The sequence below is a fragment of the Eretmochelys imbricata genome, chromosome 6, assembly GCF_965152235.1.
Source record: "Eretmochelys imbricata isolate rEreImb1 chromosome 6, rEreImb1.hap1, whole genome shotgun sequence".
NCBI classification, from domain to species: Eukaryota; Metazoa; Chordata; order Testudines; family Cheloniidae; genus Eretmochelys; species Eretmochelys imbricata.
In genome coordinates this window covers 90079916-90104122 of record NC_135577.1, presented here as the reverse complement: position 1 = coordinate 90104122, position 24207 = coordinate 90079916, and the positions used below count along the sequence as shown (strand labels likewise).

Here is a 24207-nt window from a genome sequence, read left to right as displayed (position 1 = left end):
TTTCCCTGTTCCTTGTTAGAGGAATATCTGACATTTTTCCAACCGTAAAGTTTTCCATGCAGTGATTGGGAGCTAGAATTTCTTGGTCACATTGTCATGATTCCTGATAAGCCATGAGGTGTCCCTTAGAGGATGCTGTCTGGGCCTGCCCTGGCAAGCTCATGACATGCAGTCCAGTGACTCATCTCCTCTAGCAGGGACTTTCCATCTGACTGAGTTAAGTAATGAGTCACCTGAGACCTTAACCACAGTGTCCTAGAGGAGAATGGTCACCAGAACAGTGGCCTCAATTCCCTGTGACAATCAGTGTAGGGCTAGTGTCAGGGTTTTGTGCTGGGCCCCTGTGTGGCTCCTGGCATGGGGACATGTTGGGAGAGAGAGAGAAGAGGCCATGAGTGCTCTGCCTCCCCAGGGACCTCTCTGAGCCTGGCAGGAGACACACTGTCCTGGCAGTGCCTTGGTGTCCTTGCTGTGGCCATGGGACGTGTGTCTCGGACCCCAGTGCTAATCGAGGACCTGAATTCAAAGGCAAAGAGAGCAATTTGGCTAATAGAACGTTGGAGAAGGATCCCATGGGTAACATGGGGTCCTTCCCAGCAGAGATGGAAGAGGGAGTGGGATGATGGATGAGAGCCCCTGGATGTTCTCCAGGCCTTTGTCTATGGGAGTGGAGCCCAGCTGAGAGGGAGCCAACAGGCTGAGTGATCCACTGAGCTTTGGGTTTTGTTAAAGCATTGATGAGAGATGGCAGCAGGGCCCAAGCTGGAGTTGCGGGGACCTCAGGGAGCTCTCCTGCCACTGCTCTGTCTGGCTGGCCAGTAGGCCAGCATGGGTCACTCTTTTGCTCTCCCACTGCAGAGAAGCAAACCGCCTGGCTCCCTTTGCAAGGACACCTCCTTGCCTTTCTTTGCTTACTAAATACCAGAGAACAGCCTTGCGACATCAGCACTGTTACGGAGGCCAGATCGAGAGTGGCTGGAAGTTCAAGTACTAATTGGTATGAACTCTGGCAATCCAGCTGCTCCCAGGAAATGCTGTGCCTCTGGAACTGAGTTTGGCTGTGCAGCACAAATCCCCCAGAGCTAATAACTGGGAGCCACAGCATCTCCAGTGGATTTGCTGATTGCCACTGATGAATGACAACCCAGGGGCCTCAGGTCCACTTCTGTTAATGAGAACAGCACAGGTCCTGGAGAGGCCATCTCCTGATGCTCCCGGCACCCAGCTATTCAACAACAGGGAGAGTGGCAGCCAGCTTCTGAGCACGGGGCAGAGATTATCATGGAAACTGGTGGCTGATGCTGGGTAGGGGAAGAAGATGGGGATCCCTCCCGCAGCTGGGCTGCATCCTGCGGCTGCCAACTGGAAATGCACAGGGGGACTGGGCAACATGTAATCACTAGGACCCAGAAACCCCAAGCAGCCTGGTGAAGATGTCAGTACCAGTGCCAAAGCCAGGATCTTGCTTCAGAATACACTGAGGACAATGTGTGTGACATGTAGGGTGACCAGACAGCAAATGTGAAAAATCGGGGGTGGGGGGATAATAGGGTCCTATATAAGACAAAACCCCTAGTATTGGGACGTCTGGTCACCCTAGTGACATGCATGAGTCATGGAACACAGCATCTCCAACTCGGGTCTGGTTTCCTCTTCAGACACTGACCGTGTCGGCCCCACGGTAAACTCACTAGGGCCTTTATACTATGTGCTCCCCCTTCCCTGTGCACCTGAGGGTATTACTGAGACGCACCAACAGGCATAAGAACCAGCTATGTGCAGAATGGAAGAAATGGCCGGGCTGCTTGTGGTTCTGGGCTTGTGGGCTCCCCTTCCCCAAGGCACTGTGTCATGGGTCCAGCCACATCCCTGACTGGAGGTGGGCAAGGATGGGCAGCGTACAGCTGGCAATGCTGCTTCTGTGGCACTTGGGGATTCCCATGTAGTGGGAGTCCTCAGCTGCACTTCGGGTAGCTTTACTGCACTGACAGAGAAACGTGAGGGGGATGGAGCAGGGGATGGGATCTAGCCCTCTGGTTTAAATTAAAAGCTCAGTCCCCACTGCCAGTAAGAACATAAGAACGGCCATACTGAGTCAGACCAAAGGTGGTCCATCTCAACCAGTGGCCAGTGCCAAGTGCCCCAGAGGGAATGAACAGACCAGATAATCATCAAGTGATCCATCTCCTGTTGCCCATTCCCAGCCTCTGGCAAACAGTGGCTAGGGACACCATCCCTGCCCATCCTGGCCAATAGCCATTGATGGACCTATCCTCCCTAAATTTTTCTAGTTCTTTTTTAAACCCTGTAATAATCTTGGCCTTCACAACATCCTCACAAAAACAGTTCCACAGGTTGACTGTGCATTGTGTGAAGAAATACTTCCTTTTGTTTGTTTTAAACCTGCTGCCTATTAATTTCATTGAGTGACCCCTAGTTCTTGTGGTATGAGAAGGAGTAAATAACACTTCCTTAAAGAAAAGGAGTACTTGTGGCACCTTAGAGACTAACCAATTAGCTTATGCTAACGAAAGCTTATGCTCAAATAAATTGGTTAGTCCCTAAGGTGCCACAAGTACTCCTTTTCTTTTTGCGAATACAGACTAACATGGCTGTTACTCTGAAACCTAACACTTCCTTATTTACTTTCATAGATTCATAGATATTTAGGTCAGAAGGGACCATTATGATCATCTAGTCTGACCTCCTGCACAACGCAGGCCACAGAATTTCACCCACCACTCCTACAAAAAAAACCTCACACCTATATCTGTGCTATTGAAGTCCTCAAATTGTAGTTTAAAGACCTCAAGGAGCAGAGAATCCTCCAGCAAGTGACCCGTGCCCCATGCTACAGAGGAAGGCGAAAAACCTCCAGGGCCTCTTCCAATCTGCCCTGGAGGAAAATTCCTTCCCGACCCCAAATATGGCGATCAGCTAAACCCTGAGCATATGGGCAAGATTCATCAGCCAGATACTACAGAAAATTCTTTCCCAGGTAACTTGGATCTTACCCCATCTAAAACCCATCACAGGCCATTGGGCCTATTTACCATGAATATTTAATTACCAAAACCATGTTATCCCATCATACCATCTCCTCCATAAACTTATCGAGTTTAATCTTAAAGCAAGATAGATCTTTTGCCCCCACTACTTCCCTCGGAAGGCTATTCCAAAACTTCACTCCTCTGATGGTTAGAAACCTTCGTCTAATTTCTAATCTAAATTTCCTAGTGGCCAGTTTATATCCATTTGTTCTTGTGTCCACATTGGTACTGAGTTTAAATAATTCCTTTATCCACACCAGCAATGATTTTATAGACCTCTATCATATCCCCCCTTAGTCGTTGCTTTTCCAAGCTGAAAAGTCCCAATCTTATTAATTTCTCTTCATACGAAGCCGTTCCATACCCCTAATAATTTTTGTTGTCCTTTTCTGAACCTTTTCCAATTCCAATATATTTTTTTTGAGATGGGGCGACCACATCTGCGCACAGTATTCAAGATTAACAAATTTATTTGAGTTTAAGCTTTCGTGAGCTACAGCTCATTTCATCACTCACGAAAGCTTATGCTCAAATAAATTTGTTAGTCTCTAAGGTGCCACAAGTACTCCTTTTCTTTTTGCGGATACAGACTAACACGGCTGCTACTCTGAAAAGTATTCAAGATGTGGGCATACCGTCGATTTATATAGAGGCAATATGATATTTTCTGTCTTATTTCTCTATCCCTTTCTCAATGATTCCCACCATTCTGTTAGCTTTTGTGACTGCCGCTGCACATGGAGTGGACGTTTTCAGAGAACTATCCACAATGACACCAAGATCTCTTTCTTGAGTGGTAACAGCTAATTTAGACCCCATCATTTTATATGTATAGTTGGGGTTATGTTTTCCAACATGCATTAGTTTGCATTTATCAACATTGAATTTCATCTTCCATTTTGTTGCCCAGTCACCCAGATTTGTGAGATCCTTTTGTAGCTCTTTGCAGTCTGCTTTGGCCGTAACTATCTTGAGTAGTTTTCTATCATCTGCAAATTTGCCACCTCACTGTTTACCCCCTTTTCCAGATCATTTATGAATATGTAACTTGTGCTGCTTGTTACTATAATCCCTTGTATCCCTCTGCTCATTCAGACTCCAGATAAGTCAGATCCATTCAGTGCCTCAGGATGACAAGTTAGATATGTGCTGCTGGCTTATGTCAGAGATGAGCCCTGTAGCCTTTGTAAGGGATAGATAACCAAGCCTCTGCCCTGGATGGGGTTTGCACCATGTTTGGGGTTTGGTCCCCACTTCATCAAGCGTCTGCCCTAGACAGGGATTCCCAGCTTGCTTGGAGTCTGGGCCTTTGGTTCTACATATCACAAATCTCTGTTCCTGACTCAGTAACAGGGTGCTACTTAGCATGGCTCTATCCTTGCCATCTCTCTCGCCAGCAGAAGGACAGGAGTGGCAGAGGGAGGATGGGCACAGTGGGTCAGGTGTCTGGCAATATGCACGGGTTTTCCATCATCCTGGGATGGGAAGTCATTTCTGATTACTTGAGGACAGAGGAGTAGGAAATGTCTCTTGGGTTGGACCTCTCCTGTCCCATGGCATGCTTGGTTGTTCCTCTCTGTGGTTCTAGTTTCTATTCTGAGGGCCCTGGCTTTCCATTGGAAGAGGGCCTGCTGTGCTTTGCATGCCACTGTGGTGAGGTTCACCAGTGAGAGGGCTCTTTTTGGCACCTCCATCTATCTACCCAGGGTGGTTTGTGATCTGTAGGATTTTCTCCAGAGATTTGACTCTGTCACTGTGGTATCTAGCCCAGGGAAAGCTGCTACTCATCTCCATCCTCTGCTTGAATGCAGTATCCAGGGTGCTGATTAAGATGCGTGCACCAGACAGGTACATCCGTGCCTTGTGTCTCCAGTCACGAGAGCTGCATGTGCCCCAGTTACCCCCTGTGAAATGTCCCACACCCTGGCCTGTGACCCCCTCCTCCCTGAACATGGCTGAACAGGGACACCTGGGGAATTTTCCCATTTAGAAATTTTTACACCTGGCAAAGATGGGGAGGCAAACTGCTGCTGCAGACACGTCCACTCGGGTACCATACACTGGAGCCCAGGTTTATTCATTTCACTATAATGCCCAACGCAGCTAATCCTGGGCTCTGCTTCGATGTGCCATGTTCGAAGGGTGAAAAGCAACGGCTGGATTCTTCCGTGCTGTGAAGGGGATGCTGGGTCTGTCTGAAGCCTGCAGCGGGGACTCTCTGCAGCAGGGGAATCTGCTCTTGCCTGCTGTGTGCCATGTGACCGTCTGGAAGCTTACTCAGTTATTAGGACCCTATTGGATGGGAACTGTGAGGAGCTGTGGGAACAGCAAGGAAATGATGCTTGTCTGTCCTGCTGCACAGGTGGTGGTGATAACAAGTACTTAGCCAGCATACCTGAGAGCTTCCAGTTGGTTTTAAATCATTGTCTGACCTTCCCAGCCCCCTGTCAGTATCTTATGGATGGCCCAGAGGGGAGAGGGAATTTGCTTGAAGTCATACACTGCATCAGTGGCAGAGCCATGGCTTGGACTTGGGAGCTGCTAGCTCTCATGTGTGTATCCCCAGAATCAGCAGCACCAGTGACAAGCTGGAGACATGCCTTCCACTCATCCGACTGATGCAGGGCTGTTAGTGCAAGGGCAGGTTCCCCCAGCCCTCACTGTGCACCGGCACTCTTTGATTCCTGATGATGCATCCTTTGCAGACAGTGCCCCAGTCTGGCCACACAGGAGATTTGATTGAAAGGAGGATACTTGCTCATAAGTCAAGTCCCGCCAAGCTTCGATCTGGCAGCTTTAAAAATTACTTCGTCCGGATAGCCCTGTGAGATGCAACATCTGGTGTCCACGGGGATCCCAGAGTAGAGCAATCATTTGAGCCATCTATGCAGCTGCACCTAACAGGCTGTGCACAGCGGATGTGGGATTGCAGTCATCACAAAGGTTCCTGTGAAGCAGTTTGCAATGCAAGTGTCCTACGGGACACTGGACTAGCTGAGACTAGTGTGCTGATGCTGTATGGCAAAGGTGGGGTATGGGACTTGAGGGACTTAGAGGCCTGATCCAATAGAGCAAGTAAGGTGCCTGACTAACAGTACCAGTCACCTCATCTGATAGAGCAGGAAGAGGGGCCAGTAACTTTCCCAGTCATTCCTTTCCATTAGCGAAAATCCCCAAAATAAGCTGAAGAGCAATTGACTCTGAAGGCAGCTGCAGGGAGGAACAAAGGGGACATAGCCAGGGCAGGAGGCAGGAAGCAGACTGCAGGTGAACCTGGCTGGGAGATAGGCAAGGCAGGACTCTGGGACAGAGGGGAGGAGGTTTTTGAAAAGTCTGGAATCTCCTGGCACATTATTGTACCCACCTGGGGCTCAGCTAGCAAAGGCAGGCTCCCAAATTCCTCCCTAACCCATGGCATGCTGTACAGCTTCCACATTTGGATGGCACACGGTGACTGAACCCAGCTGGATGAATCTGGAGCATCAGCAGCAGGGAAGGAGAGAGGCGAGGCAAATGAGACGTTCTGGGTTGGCTGTTTGCTCTTGACATCCCTTTTGCAGGTTAACACAGCCCATGGGACAAAGTGTACTTACCCCTGCCTTGGTGTGGGAGGGGGACTAGATGGCCTGCTGAGGTCCCAGCCAGCCAGGTCAGGCCCCTAGAGAGAGCATCAGCTTGAGAGAGCAGCGCTTTGTGGAGTCAGGTGACCTTGCGATACAGGACACTGCCACTGTCCCTACCAACAGACTAGCTGGGCATCAGTGTCATCAATGGCAGGTATGAACCCCTCAGGCCTGGAGCTGACTGTCCCAAGCTGTGACTGAAGAAAGAGCCAGGCCAGAGTTGAGATTGTTTAATACTGTTTTGGAAATGGAACAACTGGAAATCTCAGAGGGCACCATCCATACAATCAGTGCCTTGAGGGGCCCTGCAAGACCCTGGCCTTGCTCTGATGTGGGGTCCCCGCCCCTAAAAGCCTAGTGCTTGTTGATGGGAAAGTATGAGAGAAGGCCTGGCAGGACTGTGCTGGCCCTGGAGTGGAATCCTGTGCCAGGGGACTGAGGGGACATTCTTAGCTGACAGTATCCGGGAGGGGACAGAGTGTCTCAGGAATTTCTGGAGGGGGCCAGGTAGCACAACAGTGCCCTGCCCTCACCCCTTCTGTCTGAGGCTCCTGAAGGCTGAGCACATTCGACCCTATGCCCCTTTCAGCCTTCACTCCCCCAGGGAACGGCGGGGGGTGGGTGGCTGACCCAGACGTTTCCCCCATTATCAGAGGGACAGAAATGTTAGGTGAGAACATGGGAAGCAAATGCTACCGGCAAAATTCTCCTACCCTGTCTAGCTACAGAGAGAGACTCCCCAGCTCTCCCATGCTGCTAGGTCTCCTGGCTTTTGCTAAATCATATTTTCTACCAGTGTGGGAGACAGCAGGTCTCCAGCCAGGGCACTCTAGCCAGACACTGATCTCAGTGACTCTGCAACGCACCCCTAGCAGCCCCTCACATGAGACCTTCCCCAGCTCTGTATGTGGGGAAATCCCATGGGAATTTACTCTGGTGACTCCTGCTGTCACCTCTCGACTGGTTCAGTGCTGGAGAGACCAGCTGTGTTGCAGGAAGGTAAAGACTTCTGCAGTTTGCTGGTTGCATGGGGGTCAGTATCAGCCCGTGGGGTGGGGGGCTGGGAAGGGTCTCAGAGACAAAGTGCTGTTTGTGCGGCTGTTGGACACATGGTTTGATTTGTCAATTTGCTGTTCAGTGGGCTGTTCCCTGCCCTTCTCTTCGCTTACACCAACCAGGGCATTGTGGCTGATTCTGTTCTCTGCTTTCACCCTGCAGATATCAACGAGTGCCTGATGCTTGGCCTGTGTAAAGATGCCGAATGTGTGAACACCCGTGGCAGCTTCCTCTGCACCTGCAAACCCGGGACCATGCTGGACCCATCCCGCAGTCGCTGTGTCTGTAAGTGCTCTGGAGACCAAGCCCTGCACAGCTGCTTGGAAGCAGCTGCCCAAGGTACCCAGTGATGTCCCCCAAAGCTTCCCTGGAACTGTGAGCAGGAACCAGCAGATCATGAGCCAGATGGAAACAAGATATCACGTGTCAGTGTGTCCCAATGCCCTGAGAGAGTGTATGGGTGGGCGATGTGAGACCCTGTGTGCATGCATTCATGCCCTTGCATGATGTATGTACTTGGACGTGTACCCATGTGTCCCAGCACTCTCCTCGTACAGGGCCACTGGACTCAGCTCCCATGGGATTCTCATTCACTTCCCTCCCTTGTTCACATCAGGTTGTTGAGTGTGTAACTGAGTTGACATGACGGTAATTCCATGGCAGAGAATGCAGGAGATAGGAAGCCTGCACCCAGCTTCTGCAGAGGCTGCCGTGAAAGCAGTGACCTCTCCCCAGGGGTGCAGTTCTGAGGAAGGGGCTTGAGAGCACCTGCACTGGAGTATCTGGAATCGAAACAGAAGCCCATCTCTTCCATGCCACTTCTGTTGGATCTGCCCACTCCACTGAAGTTCTAGGGCAGAATGCCCAAGCAGGTTTAGGCTGCGGAGAGATATACTATGGAAACCGCAGCTTCCGGGAGAGGGGCCTGCAGCTCTTCACCAAAATCCTCATCAGCCCGGGGCAAAGGCCGCGTGGTGTGAGTGGGGGGTGCTAACCTGTAGGGGCAGCATGGAGACCGTTGGGGCAGAAGCGGACCAGTGGGGTGATGGTGGCTGTATGGCAGCAGAGGAGGGATGCGATAAGGCCCTTGGGCTGGGGACAGAGAGGCAGAGCTGGGAAGGACCTTGAAGGCGATGACAGGCAGCACTTTGACACTCTGTGCCCGGCAGAGGTAACAGCTTGGCCTCCGACACTAACCCTGGGCTTGTGTTTCAGCGGATAAGGCTGTGTCCATGGAGCAGGGGCTGTGCTATCGCTCAGCAGCAGGAGGCAACTGTGCCCTACCACTCGCCCAGAGCATCACCAAACAGATCTGCTGCTGCAGCCGTGTTGGCAAAGGATGGGGGAGGAATTGTGAGAAGTGTCCTGTGCTCGGGTCAGGTGAGAGCTGTGCTCGCTGCCCAGCTGTGCTCAGAGTTCTAAGCCTGGAGCCTGGTCTTCACCTTACAACTTCTCCCGACTCCTCGGCCCAGAACCATCGCAGGCTCCTTCCCATGCACTAATGTGTTGGGATGTGGGTGTGAACAGTCTATGGGGGACTCAGTGCAAGGGGCACAGGCCAGCACAGAGGCTGTGGTCTGCATGGCTGCTTGCTAGAAGGCAGAGTGCACTACTGAGAGTGGCCTGCCACTCTGGAGGCTGGGGTGAAGCAGAGAAGATTCCAAAGCTGGGGGATCTGCAGCACAAGTGAGTGCATCTGAGCTTGGAGGTGAGGAAGTTCCTCACCAGGCAGCCATCATGCAGCACTGCCCCAGAGGGAGACCACAGCCTTTCCTATGCCTGGGTTAGTCTGACAGTCCCTTTCATCTCACTCTGCCTCCCATAAGGTTAAAGTTTCCTCCTCTCCTAAAGTGTCAGCCTTTAAATGCTCCAACACACCAAGCAAGGATGGGTTTGGCTTTTACCGGTGTGTTAAGTACTAAAGAGACAAGCACAGAACCCCACAGGGCTGGGAATTCCTACACATCCCCCTGGACTGGGTGGAAGACGTCTTTGGACATGTGCATCAAAGGGCCAAAGTACTAGAAGGTCCCTAGGGGTTGCAGCATTGTAGCCATTTATCTGGTCCCTTATCCAGCCTTGGCAGGCTGTGCAGCCCCCTCTGCCCATTATACGGCTCTCTCCTGTTGATGAAGTGATAGCTGTCTTCAGATGTGGGAGAGTGTTTCCTTGGTGCTCCCCCAGGGAGCTTTGAGCCAACGGAGAGATTCAGTCTCCAGTAGCTGTGAATGCTAACCAGTATCAGTTACAGACACACCCAGCGCTGGGAGCAGATTCTCTCTGCTGGAAACATCCACCCTTCACACCATGCTCTAACGTACGGTGGCTGATGGATGGAGGGTGTACACACACACAGACACACACCTGCCGTTCTCATCTGTGTAGCAGAAGACAGCATCTTCAGTTCCTCCATTGGATCTTGCCAGAAGGGCAACCTCGTGTGCTCGCAACTGGTTTCTGCCCCTTTCCCCCACATGTCAGCCTTGCCCTGTGTCTCCCTTGCAGAAGCCTTTAAGGAAATTTGCCCAGCAGGACATGGCTACACCTACTCCAGCTCAGATATCCGTCTGTCCATGAGAAAGGCGGAGGCAGAAGAGCTGCCATTCAGCTCAGAAGAGCAGGGGGAGAGCAGCGACCGGACGCCCAACTGGGCAGCAAAAAGGCCGCAGCTGCAGGAAGCCCTGAGTGGTGGAGTCACAGGTATGCTCCTCCGTGCTGGAACCTCAGCAGCAGAAGGTAGATTGGGATGTGATGCAACATTAGTAGCAGCTATGCACGCAGGTGCCCTGGATGAATTCCCTCTTTCATCCTCAGACTGTCCCTATCCCAGGGACTGTGCTTCCAGCTGAAGTGGATTTGGGTCAGCTCCAAAGCTATGCACGGCTCTCTTGCCCCTGTATCCCAATGGCATAGGGTATGACCTTTTCAGAACTCCCTGGCCCTGCTGGGCAACCTTTAAGTCCCAGCCTCAGATCCTCACATGCTAACAGGTGCTGCTACTGCCAGATGGCCATGCTGCCTCCACACTTGGAAGCTGCAGTCTGATTCAGATGTGCCCTGCTGAGCGGGGCTGTGGGTCCAGCTGAGTTTAGGGCTCAGTGTGAATTCTGGCACAAGTATCCCTGGGCGGTTATCCCAATTCACTCAGGCTGGGAATCCAAATCCAGAGAGGGGAGTGACAGTTGTCACTGGAACCAGGGTCTATTAGAATGTGAGTTCCCTGCGGACGCTGGGGGAGGAGCCAGGACTGGGGTAACTCAGTGTGCTAGGTTTGGAAGGACAAGTTCCCATCTTGTGCTGGCAGAAACGGGAGGCTCCTAGCCAGCATCAGGGAAGCAAGTGAAGTTAGTGCAGCCTGGGCTCTCTGAGGTATGTGGGGTGCTGACGCTTCTGCTTTAGCCAGCAGATCGAGGGACATGATCGTTCCCCTCTATTCGACATTGGTGAGGCCTCATCTGGAGTACTGTGTCCAGTTTTGGGCCCCACACTACAAGAAGAATGTGGAAAAATTGGAGAGAGTCCAGCGAAGGGCAACAAAAATTATTAGGGGTCTGGAACACATGACTTATGAGGAGAGGCTGAGGGAACTGGGATTATTTAGTCTGCAGAAGAGAAGAATGAGGGGGGATTTGATAGCTGCTTTCAACTACCTGAGAGGTGGTTCCAAAGAGGATGGTTCTAGACTATTCTCAGTGGTAGAAAATGATAGGACAAGGAGTAATGGTCTCAAGTTGCAGTGGGGGAGGTTTAGGTTGGATATTAGGAAAAACTTTTTCACTAGGAGGGTGGTGAAACACTGGAATGCGTTGCCTAGGGAGGTGGTGGAATCTCCTTCCTTAGAAGTTTTTAAGGTCAGGCTTGACAAAGCCCTGGCTGGGATGATTTAATTGGGGATTGGTCCTGCTTTGAGCAGGGGGTTGGACTAGATGACCTCCTGAAGTCCCTTCCAACCCTGATATTCTATGATTCTATGATTCTTGTTCTGAAATTCACCATGTGCTGTTTAATTTTCCAGGTCACTCTCCAGATAGTGAGGTGAGTCAAGCCCATGCTGCTGGCAGATGATGGGGTGGGGATATGTTTGTGTTGTACTTCACTAGTGGTAAAGGGATCGTTTAAAAAAGTAACCAGAGGGAAACACTGAATGTGTTGGAGTTGGAGTAATGAGGGGAAGTGGTGCTGGAGGAGGTTAGAAAACACCCAGACAGCCAGGCATTTTCACTTACTGCAGATCAGCTGCAACGTTCAAGCCGCAGCTGATGCTTTGGGCTTGGGAGCAGCTGACACCCCATTGTTGAGGGTTGGGAGCGAATGGTGTCTCCTCCCTACTCCCGCGATAGGATTTTGGGGTTTGCCTCCTTGTGCCCTAAACCTTTAGGAATAAAGCTTAAAAGTAAGCTGTGAAGGGAAAAAATGGGGCTTGTGACTTTGTTGTGTTGGCTTCTTTGGGATGGTTTGGTTTGGTTGTTTCAGTTTGACAGCAGACGTTCACATCCAGTCTGTCTCCCCAGTGTGCTCCTATGGCCTGCATTGCCATAGTATCTGAGCACCTCACAATCTTTAATGTATTCAGCCCCACAACACTGCGGGGGGGATAGGGAACAGCTGTTAGCCCCATTTTACTGATTCCCCACCAATGGAGAGATGAAGTGACTAGGCCAAGGTCATGCAGGGGCTCTGGGGTAGTGCTGGGACTTGAACTCAGATTTCCCCAGTCCTGAGCTAGCCCCCAGACCCCTGGTCATCCTTCCTTTCTAGCTGGGAAAAGTCTCTGATGACTGGAGAATTCGTGAAATGATGACAGTCCGAAAGAGTGAAAGTCGAGCTATTGAGGGGGAAGGAGTTTAGCCAAACTATAGGAAACTGCTTTGGTTTGTGTTAATGCCTGGTTAATGCCAATGACTAATTAACATCCTGAATAAGGGAGTCTTTTGCCAAAGAGTCGGTACTCTTGCCCTTTGAGTTGAAGATTCAGAGCTCACAACAGGCATCCCCAGGATTTCCCAGAGGTTCTCCAGCAAAACCAGGAGAAACCACACTGACACTTTGGAGATTGTCCTTGGGAAAATCTCTGCCAAAGGATTGCCTGCCCAGTTCAGGTTCTGGAGCGCCTCACAAGATTAGCCAGGCTCCCATCTGGGGCACTAGGTAATGCAGATACCTGACTCTGAGGTTTGTAGCTATGCAGTCGGCCTGTGAAGGAGACTTGGAGGGAACTGAATGCAGAAATCTTAAAAAAAAGGATTACTTGTGGCACCTTAGAGACTAACAGATTTATTTGAGCATAAGCTACAGCTCACGAAAGCTTATGCTCAAATAAATTTGTTAGTCTCTAAGGTGCCACAAGTACTCCTTTTCTTTTTGCGAATACAGACTAACGCGGCTGCTACTCTGAAAGAAATCTAAAAGGCTCCTCGCTAGGCATAATGCGTTGTATAGGGTCCAGCACACGGAGGCTCCAGCCGTTCCACACACTAGCAGCTTCACCTGCCATTACAGTACCCTTAGTGTGAACCAGCAGCCAGGATGGGGCAGGAGGAAGCTCACCTCTCTCTTGCCCCTTGGCTAAATACATCCCTGGGCGGTCTAAGCAGAGCCAAACTTTGTGTTTGTGTTTCTCACCCACAGGGCGCTGCTGATGCCACCCAAGAACCTGCCACACACCCAGGTGCGTAAGTGCTCAATTGGCTTGTGAATAAGCTACAAATAGAGAAGAGAAAGGAGGACCAGGGTTGGCCCAGCTGGCAGCTTCAGGCTGTGCTGATAACCTTAGGGCCAGGGAAAGGCAGCTTTATTTCATAGGCACCTCCTAATCTCCTTCTGTGTCGCTCCAAATGGGCTGTGCTGCACAGAACCGGGAGGCGCTGCAGGAACAGGGGAGCCCCATGAGATGCAGGGCACGGAGGGCCACACTCCGTTTCAAGTATTGATACTAAACTGGGAGGAGTGGTAGATACGCTGGAGGGGAGGGATAGGATACAGAAGGATCTAGACAAATTGGAGGATTGGGCCAAAAGAAATCTGATGAGGTTCAATAAGGATAAGTGCAGGGTCCTGCACTTAGGATGGACGAATCCAATGCACCGCTACAGACTAGGGACCGAATGGCTAGGCAGCAGTTCTGCGGAAAAGGACCTAGGGTGACAGTGGATGAGAAGCTGGATATGAGTCAGCAGTGTGCCCTTGTTGCCAAGAAGGCCAATGGCATTTTGGGATGTATAAGTAGGGGCATAGCGAGCAGATCGAGGGACGTGATTGTTCCCCTCTATTCGACATTGGTGAGGCCTCATCTGGAGTACTGTGTCCAGTTTTGGGCCCCACACTACAAGAGGGATGTGGATAAATTGGAGAGAGTCCAGCGAAGGGCAACAAAAATGATTAGGGGTCTAGAACACATGACTTATGAGGAGAGGCTGAGGGAGCTGGGATTGTTTAGTCTGCAGAAGAGAAGAATGAGAGGGGATTTGATAGCTGCTTTCAACTACCTGAAAGGGGGTTCCAAAGAGGATGGCTCTAGACTGTTCTCAATGGTAGCAGATGACAGAACGAGGAGTAATGGTCTCAAGTTGCAGTGGGGGAGGTTTAGATTGGATATTAGGAAAAACTTTTTCACTAAGAGGGTGGTGAAACACTGGAATGCGTTACCTAGGGAGGTGGTGGAATCTCCTTCCTTAGAGGTTTTTAAGGTCAGGCTTGACAAAGCCCTGGCTGGGATGATTTAACTGGGAATTGGTCCTGCTTCGAGCAGGGGGTTGGACTAGATGACCTTCAGGGGTCCCTTCCAACCCTGATATTCTATGATTCTATGAAGAGCTGTTCCTCCAGCCCGGGGATGGGGCTCTGTTATTGTCTGCCCACATTCATGGTCTCTGCATGCTGGGCTCTGTAATGGGCACCACAGGGTGGGGGTGGGGTCAGGTTGCAGGGGTCTGCACCCCCAACAAGCAGCAGCAAGGTTGCTGGCTGTGAAATTTCTCAGCCGTAACACAAATGAGGCTGGATCAGGTGATAACTGGTCTCAAGATGTCATGTGGTAGAACATATGCAGCAACCTAGATGCTGGGCTCAGAACTGGGGCTTGGCACCCACACCTGCTGCTCCACAGCTGATCCCTCCGTATTGTGAGGTGCTGGGACGTAGAGGTTGGGGGCTCATGAACAGGGCTTAGGCTTTGACACTTGCTCCTGTGTCCGACTGTGATCCCAGGCTGGTGCTCACATCTCTCTCGTCTGCAGGGGATGTAGTGGAGGAGACATTCTCTCGTCCTCCTGCCCAGCCAGGCCCAGAGGCTGCAGGGGAGGGCACTGCTGCAGCACAGATCACAGGTTCGTCAGCAGCTCTAAATGGGGTTTACCTGCCTCACCTGGTAGGCCCTAAAGAGAAATGTGATCCAGTCAGAACATAGGGCCCTCCCCCACAAGGATCCCTGGTATGCCAAACCCTGGTAGATCCCTCCAGGCCTGGGTGTGTGCTGAGGGATCCAGGCAGATCCCAGTGGGTACAAGAGCAGATGCTTTGGCTTTCAGTGCCCTTCACTGTGTAATCTGTATAACACACGACCTTGTCTGGATCACATGGAAGGGAAGCTTAGGATTCATGCCATGAATGAACACAGCCCTTCATTGCTGCCCAGCCAAGCGCAGAGACTTGTCACCCAAGAGAGCCCTCACTTTGATTCATGTGTTTAGCATAGGTCAGTGTTATTTCCCTGACATACAGCTCCTCCTGATGCGCACTGCGTCTGCTGTGCCTGCCCAGGGCTACGGGGATGGAGGCGGTCCGCAGAATACGTGAGGCTAGCTGGATCTCTGCACTGTGAACAGCAGGGTCTCTGAGCAGAGGGGAAAGGGAAGGGCTCCCCGGGGAAGAGAAATCACAGAGGAGGTGGCAGTGACTCCCAAGGAAAGGGACTGGCAGGGTCTCACTGGTGGCTTTGGCCCAAGCCCTGCTGCAGTCAGAGTTGAGTCATCTGGAAGCTGTAGTGGAGCGGGAAGTGTGTGGCTCCCAGGGGAGGCTTGTTTACTGCGTGAATAATAGCAGTTCTGTTATTCTAGGGTTGTCTAAGTGTCTGGGAGTGCTGCCCCTGCTTGGGGCCAAAAGCACCCTCAGAAGAAACCCTGGCACAGGCACCTTGCTGTGGAATGCGCCTCCCACAATAGCCTTTTGTTTGTGTGTGTTTGTGTGTTGGTTTGGTGATGGGATTGTTTCACTGTTGGGGCGTGTGTGGGTCTCTGCTGGCCTCTCCTTGCCCTTTCTGCATTCACCGCTGCTAAGCTGCTTCCTCGGGCTGCCCTGGGATTAGTGAGACCAGGCTGGAGGCAGCAGGAAGGGAAGCAGCATGTGAATGGCCCACACTGAGTGGACACTAAAGCCCCGGGGACTGTGCCTGCCCTGCCTCCCTGCTCCCAGTGGCCAGTTACAGGGCTGCACTGGCTCCTGGGGAGGCGCTTGCCTGCCCAGGCCAGATAGAGCTGGTTTGCTGTTTTCTTCCGAGCTCTCCATGGGCTTTCCCCGCTTTCCAGCGCAGGGGTGGGCCAAGGTGTCGCAGCCTCCTGCTCTCGCTCAGCCCAGCTAGGAACAAGTAGAGACGATAGGCAGTGCCTAGCTGCAGGGCTCTGGAGCCCTGGGAAGCCATGTCCACTCTGCTAGGTGCACTGACCCAGGCCAACCCACAGGTGCTGGCCATTAGTGCTGCCTCTCCATTCTTGGGCACTGGGGGTCCATTGCTGTCGTGGTGGCTGGAGGCTGCTGAGGCCCAGCTCTGGCAGCTGTCTGAGGTGCAGGGGCCTTTGAGCTGTCTCCCATTCTGTCTGTGATGAGGGGGTGGTGCTAGTAACTGTGCGGGGGGCTGTGGAATAGGGAAAGCCCTGTACTATGTGCTGGGGGACTGCAGAGCAGGGGCCTGTGACTTCACCCTGTCTGTCTCCCTCAGAAATCGATAGATGCTCCTCTGTACCCGATCCCTGTGGCCCAGGCACTTGTGTGAACCTGCCCGGCAGATACAGCTGCATGTGTGGCCCTGGCTATCGGCTACATCCTGGCCTCCCCCGATGCATTGGTATGTCCCTAGCTCTGCTGTTTCTAAAGGGGACAGTGGGGAGACTTCCATGTCAGGAAACGGGGCATGTGGAGAGAGGCTGGCTCCTGAGCACAAAGCCTGGCCGAGCCAGGCCCCTTGCAGGGCACCAGCCCCGCTGCCTTCCTGAGCAGAACAACCCTGTGGCTCGGGATCATTCTCTCTGTCCTACTTCCCCAGTTTTAGTAGCCAGGGGACTTTTGTAGGGCAGAACCCTCCCTCTCCCGCCATGTGTGGGGATGTGATGCTGCCCTCCAGTGGTGGATGGCAGATAAACGGGGGGCCCTCCCATGTCATCTAGCAGGCTCCCTGGGGAGGGAAATGCTGAGAGGGGGAGATGGGTCCCCTCAGACCCTTGCTTATCCCATCTCCAGCAGTGTCTGTAGGAAATGGGAGGGCTAATGGTATTTCCTGAGTGACTCTGTTCCTCTGCTCCGGACCCAGATGATGATGAGTGTGTGGGAGATCCCTGCGCTGGGAAGGGTCACTGCATCAACAGTGTGGGCTCCTACTCCTGCCTCTGCTACCCGGGGTACACACTGCTCACCTCCCAGGACACACAGACCTGTCAGGGTAAGTGACACTCCAGCTGGCACACGCCTACAGCCCCGGGGGGCACCTTGCCCGCAAGGTTCCTGTGACCTCCCTCGGCTACATGTTTCCTTGGTAATGGAAGTTCCAGGCTCCTCCTTTATATGGGCTTCCCCCACCACTACTGCACAAGCCTTCCCTAGAAGGACCCCTCATGATGGGGCAGGGGAGATTGCATTCTCCTTGCTCGTTCCCCCAGCCTCTCGCTGAGACGGGGCAGTGCACTGTGCAGACTGGGGAAGACTCTGCAGAAAAGAGTCAGTCAGCAAAAGCTTTTCCTCCAGAAAACCCCTCAGCTTGGGGCCTGTCTGACCCAGGGGCCAGTGCCGTGGAGCCCAACTAGCTCTGCATCCCCTGCCCTGTGTCCCAAGCACCCTCTCCGAGCATCTGGAGAGGGCAGGAGGCAGCTCGGCAGAACGTCACCCACTGGTAGCTGGCAAGTAGCCTTGCTCCTTGTTCCGCTGCTTGTCTGGGCTCATGAGCTGGGCCCTCTGCCAAGCAAACAGGAAACCTTGGCCCTGGCCCAAACTGCCTGCAGCCTGCTTTGGCATGTGGGGGTGACCAGCAGCAGCAAGGAGGGGCTGGGGCATGGCAGAGTGGAGGTGTGAGTGACACAGGCCCGTGGGGAGTCTGACCCTGAGTACAGCGTGGCACTGCCTTTCCTCCTCATTGGCATGAGGGCAGAGGTTGGTTCTCAGGAGGGATTTCAATGAGGGGAGGGGAGTGGCCATTCGGAGTGGGTTTGGGACAAAGGGACAGGGAGGGCCCTGCACACAGGCAGAGCTACCTCTGATGCCCTTAGCTGAGCCCAGTTCCCTGACGGGACCTATCCTTGGGTGCTAACAGATCTGAATGAGTGTGAGCAGCCCAGCATGTGCCTGGGGGGGCAGTGCACCAACACACCTGGATCATATCACTGTGAGTGTGCCAGGGGCTACATCATGGGCCGCAGAGGACAGTGCGAAGGTGAGTTTGCTAACCTCCCCTACGTGAGCATCTCCAGCCATTTTGTGCAAACCTCAGCTCTCCACACGCCCCTCCCTCCAGATCTGCACTGAGGTACCTGCGCCTTCTCACTTTGTCACTTAAGTCGCCCGACGCAGGTCTGCCCCTGCTTGCCTGGGGGAATCCCCACCCCGCTGCGGGAGAGGGGAGCTCTCTCCCCAAGTTCATTCCCCTTCAGGCTCTGACTCACCCCTCAGGCCCAGTGGGATCCATCCTGAGCCCCGTCTTCTGGACTGGAAAGGGAATGCGTTTTGTTCTTGGGCTGGTGCTTATCTTTGGAGATTTGGCATCTGTCATTGCTTGCCCCTGTTTGAGCCCTGGGCTGGCAAGTACATTGAAGGTATGACGTCTACAGCCAGCTGCATGTACACAGCATGTCACAGTGGTTGAAAATCAAAATGGACATCCTACCAGGTGGGAGAACAGGCCACAGAGACAATGAATGACAAATGGGACTCATGAGAACGTCCTTCTGAGCCCCAAACTCAATGCACCATCAAGCCCATCCGCTTAGAGTCACAGTCACTCTTACTTTGGCCAGAGCTGGCTGAGAAGGTGAGATGCAGGTGACTGTGGTCCCAGCTGCGAGGGCGTTCTGGATGGGACTCAGTCTGTCTCTCTCTTTTCCTGGAGTCTGAAAGCAGGGGGTCTCTTTGCAGATGTTGATGAGTGTGCTGATCCCAACACCTGCCCCAGAGGGAGATGTGTCAATGCGCTGGGCTCCTATGAGTGTCTCAGCTGTGCAGCCGGTTACCATCCGATGAATGGAAGATGTGTTGGTAAGGAGATGAGAGCTGTTCCCCGCAAGACCCCTCCCCACCTTGTGGAAACTCCCTCTTGCATGGCAGCAATTCCAGCCCTAGCCAACCCCTCCTGGGACTGTAATGTGCCACACAAGCCTTGTGGGCAGGCACTGGCTGTGGGAAATGGCAGGCAGGAGAGGCTAGTGTGTGTACGGTGAGTACCACGCTCTGCAGGATTGGGTTGTGGGGAGATCCCTGGGGATTTTAGAGCATCCCTGTTCCTGGCTTGATGGGCCCCTTTGCGGTGTCTTGCAGATGACGATGAGTGCTTCGCCGTGGGAACCTGTGCTCATGGACTGTGCATCAACATGGCTGGCTCCTTCAGGTGTTCCTGCTACCATGGCTATGAGGTGACAGCAGATGAGAAGAGCTGCCAAGGTATCATATCCTCTACCAGATGCTTTTGGACCCAGTCCAACTCCTAGTGAAGTCTGAGGCATTGTTTCCATTGAACCTGGGGCATTCCTGAGTGCATGGCCTGGCTGCCTATACCTCCCTGCCCCAACTAGGGTAGCTAGGTCCTGAGATCCTGTGGGGCTAGCCCCTCTCCCTCCTTATCTATTATTGATCTATTCTCCACAACACACCTGGCTCTGAGAGGAAGCCCCCCCTCCGTGGGCTCCTCCCTGTCCAGCTCTCACTCTGGTTTGTGGGTTTATTTAGATATCGATGAGTGTGCGACCCACAGCACCTGCCCCATGGGACTCTGTATCAATACCGAGGGCTCCTTCTCCTGTGAAGCCTGTGGTGCTGGATACACCGTGTCCAGAGATGGCAGCATGTGTGAAGGTATCTCCTGTGGATGGTGAGATGTGCGGGTGCCAGGGAGACTGGATTCCCTGGGAGGATGTGCTTGCAGTTAGGAGCAGGCCATTGGTGGTGTCTGGGGCTGGCTTTCCAGCTGTGGCTGCAGAATCTCGTAATGTGCATGGCACTCGGGTCACTGGGCATCCCTCAGTCCAGCTGAGGCAAAGCTGCCAGCTTGTGGCACAGTATTTGCAGGCTGCAGTTGTAATCAGTGCCCCTAAGGCTGAGTCTCTGGCCCTGGGTCTGCATCACTGGTGACCTGAGCTGAGCCACTCTTCCTGCAGCAGCTCCAGCTGAGCTCCCTGCACTCAGGAGAGCTTCTGGGGAACAGCCCCCGAACCCCAACGAGACCCACTTGAAGAGCAAAGGGCCTGCCTAGGAAACCTGCTTCAGCAGTTTAGCTTTTGCAGTGCAATAGAGAGCAAGAGGGGGTTTTGAGGGGAGGTCACTGGGGGTGACAGGTGTTCAGAGAGGGACCACTGCAACTTTGGAAAGGGGTCTGTGAGTCACAGAGCTAATCCCCCAGCTGGCTTTGAGTACCTGGTGGGCAGGGGAGCGGGGGAGCAGAGTAGGCACGCCCTGTCCTTTATCCCATCTGGAGTTCCAGTCTGTGCTCTCCCCAGATATTGATGAGTGCAGCTCACCCGCTGCCTGCCCCTTGGGAATCTGCACCAACATGGACGGCTCCTTTGCCTGCCGAGCCTGCGATGCTGGCTACATGCTGTCCTCCAACAGACTCACCTGTGAAGGTAAATCACCCGGACTGCTCTCTGCCTCTGCTGGGAGCTGTGGCTGCAAGTCAGGCAGTAATAAGTGTGTCTGTAGTGTCAGACTTGGAAGCTAGGGGTCTTGCTCCCATTGGGTCACACCCCCAGTCGGGTCACGCCCCTGCTCAGGTCAGCTTAGCCCTGCACATTGGCAGCACATAGTGTTTGGAGGGGCAGTGGGTATCTGAAGGGAAATGATCAGATCTGGGAAAGGGTACAGGTACAGAACTCATTAATGAGATTCTCAGATGATACTAATTTAGGGGGAGCTGCAAGCCCCAGCGAGGACAGCGTAATACAAAGAGGCCTTGAGAGAGCAGAACCACAGGCAGGGAATAGCAGAATGGGATTCTGTTCAGAACAGCATGGCTAATATGCCTGGAGAAAACAACCCTGAACCTAGGTAGTCAGTGGGAGGGGGAAGGCTTGGAATCCGGAGTGTCTGAGAAAGGCATGGGGCAGTAAATTAGGAATTTCTGATGCAATGTGGAAGCAAACAGGGCCCATTTGGGCTGCAGGCAGAGCTATTTGTGTCTCTGAACAGGGGGAACAGCCAGGTCCTACTTTGTGTAGCGCTGGTGCATTTTGTTGTGGGCACCTTTTTATCAGAAAGATATTGGCAAATCAGAGGGAGTTCAGAGAAGACCAGCCAAGGTGATCAGAGGGCTGAGCTGTAGGTAAGGCTATGATTATGTCGCAGAGGTCATGGAAGTCATGGAATCCGTGACTTCCAGAGACCTCCGTGACATTGGGGCACCATAGCAGCCCAGCCACCGCCAGGAGCAGGGGGCCTTCCTGCAGCAGCCAGCTCAGCTCTCTGCCCCCGCGGGTGGCAGAGGATCCCCAGCAGGTGGCAGGGGATCCCCCCCCAGCTCCGTGCCCCCACAGGCGAGGGGGATTCCCCCGCAGCTCCCCAGCTGCCACTGGTGGAGGGACCCTGGCAGCTCCCCAGCTGCCGGCGGTGGTGAAGGATCCCTCCCAGTTCCCAGGCCCCATGGGTAGTGGGCCCCACTCTCAGCTCCCACCCTGCAGGGCACTGGGGGATCCCGCACGGCTCCCAGCCACTGGGTAAGGATCGGGGGCCACAGCTGGGATAGGGTGCTGGACCCTCCTCCCTCCCCATTTTGTCAGGGATACTTTTAGTAAAAGTCAGGGACAGGTCACGGTTTCCGTGAATTTTTGTTTTTTCCCCATGACCTGTCCATGACTTTTACTAAAAACATCCATGACAAAATGGTAGCCTTAGCTGTAGAGAAGTGTGAAATGAGTTAAACCTGTCTAGTTTGGCTAAGCCTCAACTCTGGGGGTAGGGGGACCTGGGCGGAGTTTATAAATGTCTGCCGGGTATAAGCTCCAAGGCAGAGAGGAATTATCTAGGCCCATGGTGCAAGGGTTCAAAACAAAACAAAACAAAAATAGGCAGAGGGTTAACAAAGACACGGGCAAGCCAATGAAGGAGAGAAAGCTGGCAAAAGGGTGATGAAGTAATAAAGGCCCCAGTTCAACAAAGCAGTGAAGCACAGACTTAACTTCAAGCAGGCACGTGGTGGTATTGAAGTCACCAGCACCGCTCTCTGGGTTAGGATACATCCACACTGTGAGCGCTACAGCAGCACGGGTGGGTTTCTGTTGCTGTAGTAGCTGGGCAGCAGCAGTACGCCCTCAGCAGCATTGCTAGGTGGTCTACTTAAGCTTTAGGTGCAGGCCTGCCCTGAGAGCGCTTTGCTAAATAGGGATAGGTAAGCATGTGGATAAGTGTTTGCAGTGTCATGGGCAATAATAATAACAAAAGTAATAAGGGGGTTAGACTAGATGACCCTTGCAGTCCCTTCTAACCCTGTGGTTCTATGAACCAGGAGGACTGGGATGAAATTGGGGAAGAGAAAGCAAATGCTGGGCCTCAGCAGAAACTCCCAGACAGTGAGATCTGTCAGACTGCAGCAGACCTTGTGGAAGAGAACTCCAGCCTTCCCTAGTGACTGCTAAACCTGTGATTGTTAATTGTTCTGTTCCCTAGGCCCTGTTGTAACTTGTGTGGGTTTTTTTTTCAAGTGTAGCTCTAAGGCTGTGCTCTGTCGTGGGTCCCTGAAATTGTGGTGTAGAACATGAGTTTATGTTGCTAAGTTACCCAGGAGTGGCAGAGCCACAGGTAAGGTGTGCAGAGACTCCTGCCAACTGGTCCTCTATACCCAGCTACACCAGCATAGGTTCTGGATCAACCACATATTCAGCAGGAAAGCTGCCTTAGGAGCGTGACTGAGAGAGTTTAAGGTTCTTTGTTTCTCCCCTTTCTCCTATTCACCCAGCTGTACAGGCCTCGGAGGAAAAGAAAAAATAGAACTAATATTGTTTAGACCACCCCCTGAAAATGACCTAAAATGAAATTTCTGTATCTCCTAATGCCTGAAATCCTGCAGCCTGCTATGGTCATAACTGTGTGCTGCATTCCATTGGGGATACCCTCCCCCAGCACCTTTCTGCTAGTATCAGGGTCACCTTTAGGATCCAAGATATTGGACCTTAAATCTGTCTCTGGCCCAGTGCCTGTCATGGGTGTTCAACAGGGATATTTTTGGAGAGAAATCCCACATTTGAGGGCAAAGAAGGAAACATTTTTGTGGCAGGTTTTGTTTGTTATGTGAAGCAGTTCGGATGGCTGGAATGGTGGAGAAGGGCCCTTCGGAGATGGATCAGTGGGCAGAGTGCAGATGTAGTCCAAGGTGCTTGATAAAGACCCTCTGGTGATGAGCATGGCATGAAAAGCTAGTGAGGGAGAACTGTAGCTTCTCTCATGGCTTGGCAGTGGAGTACTTGGGAACCACCAGCACACAGATGGTAAATAACCCCACTAACAGGCTGTTTGTTTGGGGTAAAACTCATGGGCAGAGGCACACTGCATCTGGTGATTCCTCCTAGAGCGGGAGAAGGCGTCTTGGCCACTTTTCTTCTTCCTCTAGGTTTACAGCTGGGCCTGAGGCACACACAGGAAAATGAGGTAAAGTTTCCATGCTCCTGATGGGATGGAAGGATTGCACATTTTGTTCCATTTGTGGGCTAGTCATGTGACTCCCTCCTTAGATGGGTCTTTCCCGGCATGTCACTTCCCCATGCTCGCCGCTAGAGCAACTGCGGGAGAGAGCACTGAGGGAACATTATGAAGTGTTTGGTGACTGACCCCAGGAGAAACTGTTCCAGTCTTCCCTTGCTGGATTGGTGTCCATGGCTCTAGATTTTGGGTTTTGTGTATAAAAAACAATAAGGGTTTTGTGTTGGCTTACAACAAATGAACTAGGGCCTGGATCATCTGCTAGGGAACTGGTGGAAGCTAGGGATGTTTTAGAACTGAGTGTGGTAGGAGTAATCTTGCCCCAAGGCATAAATAAATGGTGCCCTGTTGTGTACACCCTGTGCTTGGCATTTAGCAGAGGC

At 52.6% G+C, this 24207-nt stretch overlaps 1 protein-coding gene across 1 annotated transcript in view; it reads left to right on the top strand.

Moving 5' to 3' along the window:
• Positions 1-24207, top strand: part of LTBP2 (latent transforming growth factor beta binding protein 2) — a 129899-nt gene that overhangs the window by 84845 nt on the left and 20847 nt on the right. Inside the window, exons 10-22 of the mRNA XM_077820347.1 lie at positions 7892-8014; positions 8945-9109; positions 10235-10429; positions 11745-11764; positions 13358-13397; positions 14965-15054; positions 16662-16787; positions 17250-17378; positions 18243-18362; positions 19061-19180; positions 19460-19582; positions 19868-19993; positions 20635-20760. Of these exons, the coding sequence (XP_077676473.1) occupies positions 7892-8014; positions 8945-9109; positions 10235-10429; positions 11745-11764; positions 13358-13397; positions 14965-15054; positions 16662-16787; positions 17250-17378; positions 18243-18362; positions 19061-19180; positions 19460-19582; positions 19868-19993; positions 20635-20760 (1503 nt within the window). The remainder of the gene's footprint in view (positions 1-7891; positions 8015-8944; positions 9110-10234; positions 10430-11744; positions 11765-13357; positions 13398-14964; positions 15055-16661; positions 16788-17249; positions 17379-18242; positions 18363-19060; positions 19181-19459; positions 19583-19867; positions 19994-20634; positions 20761-24207) is intronic.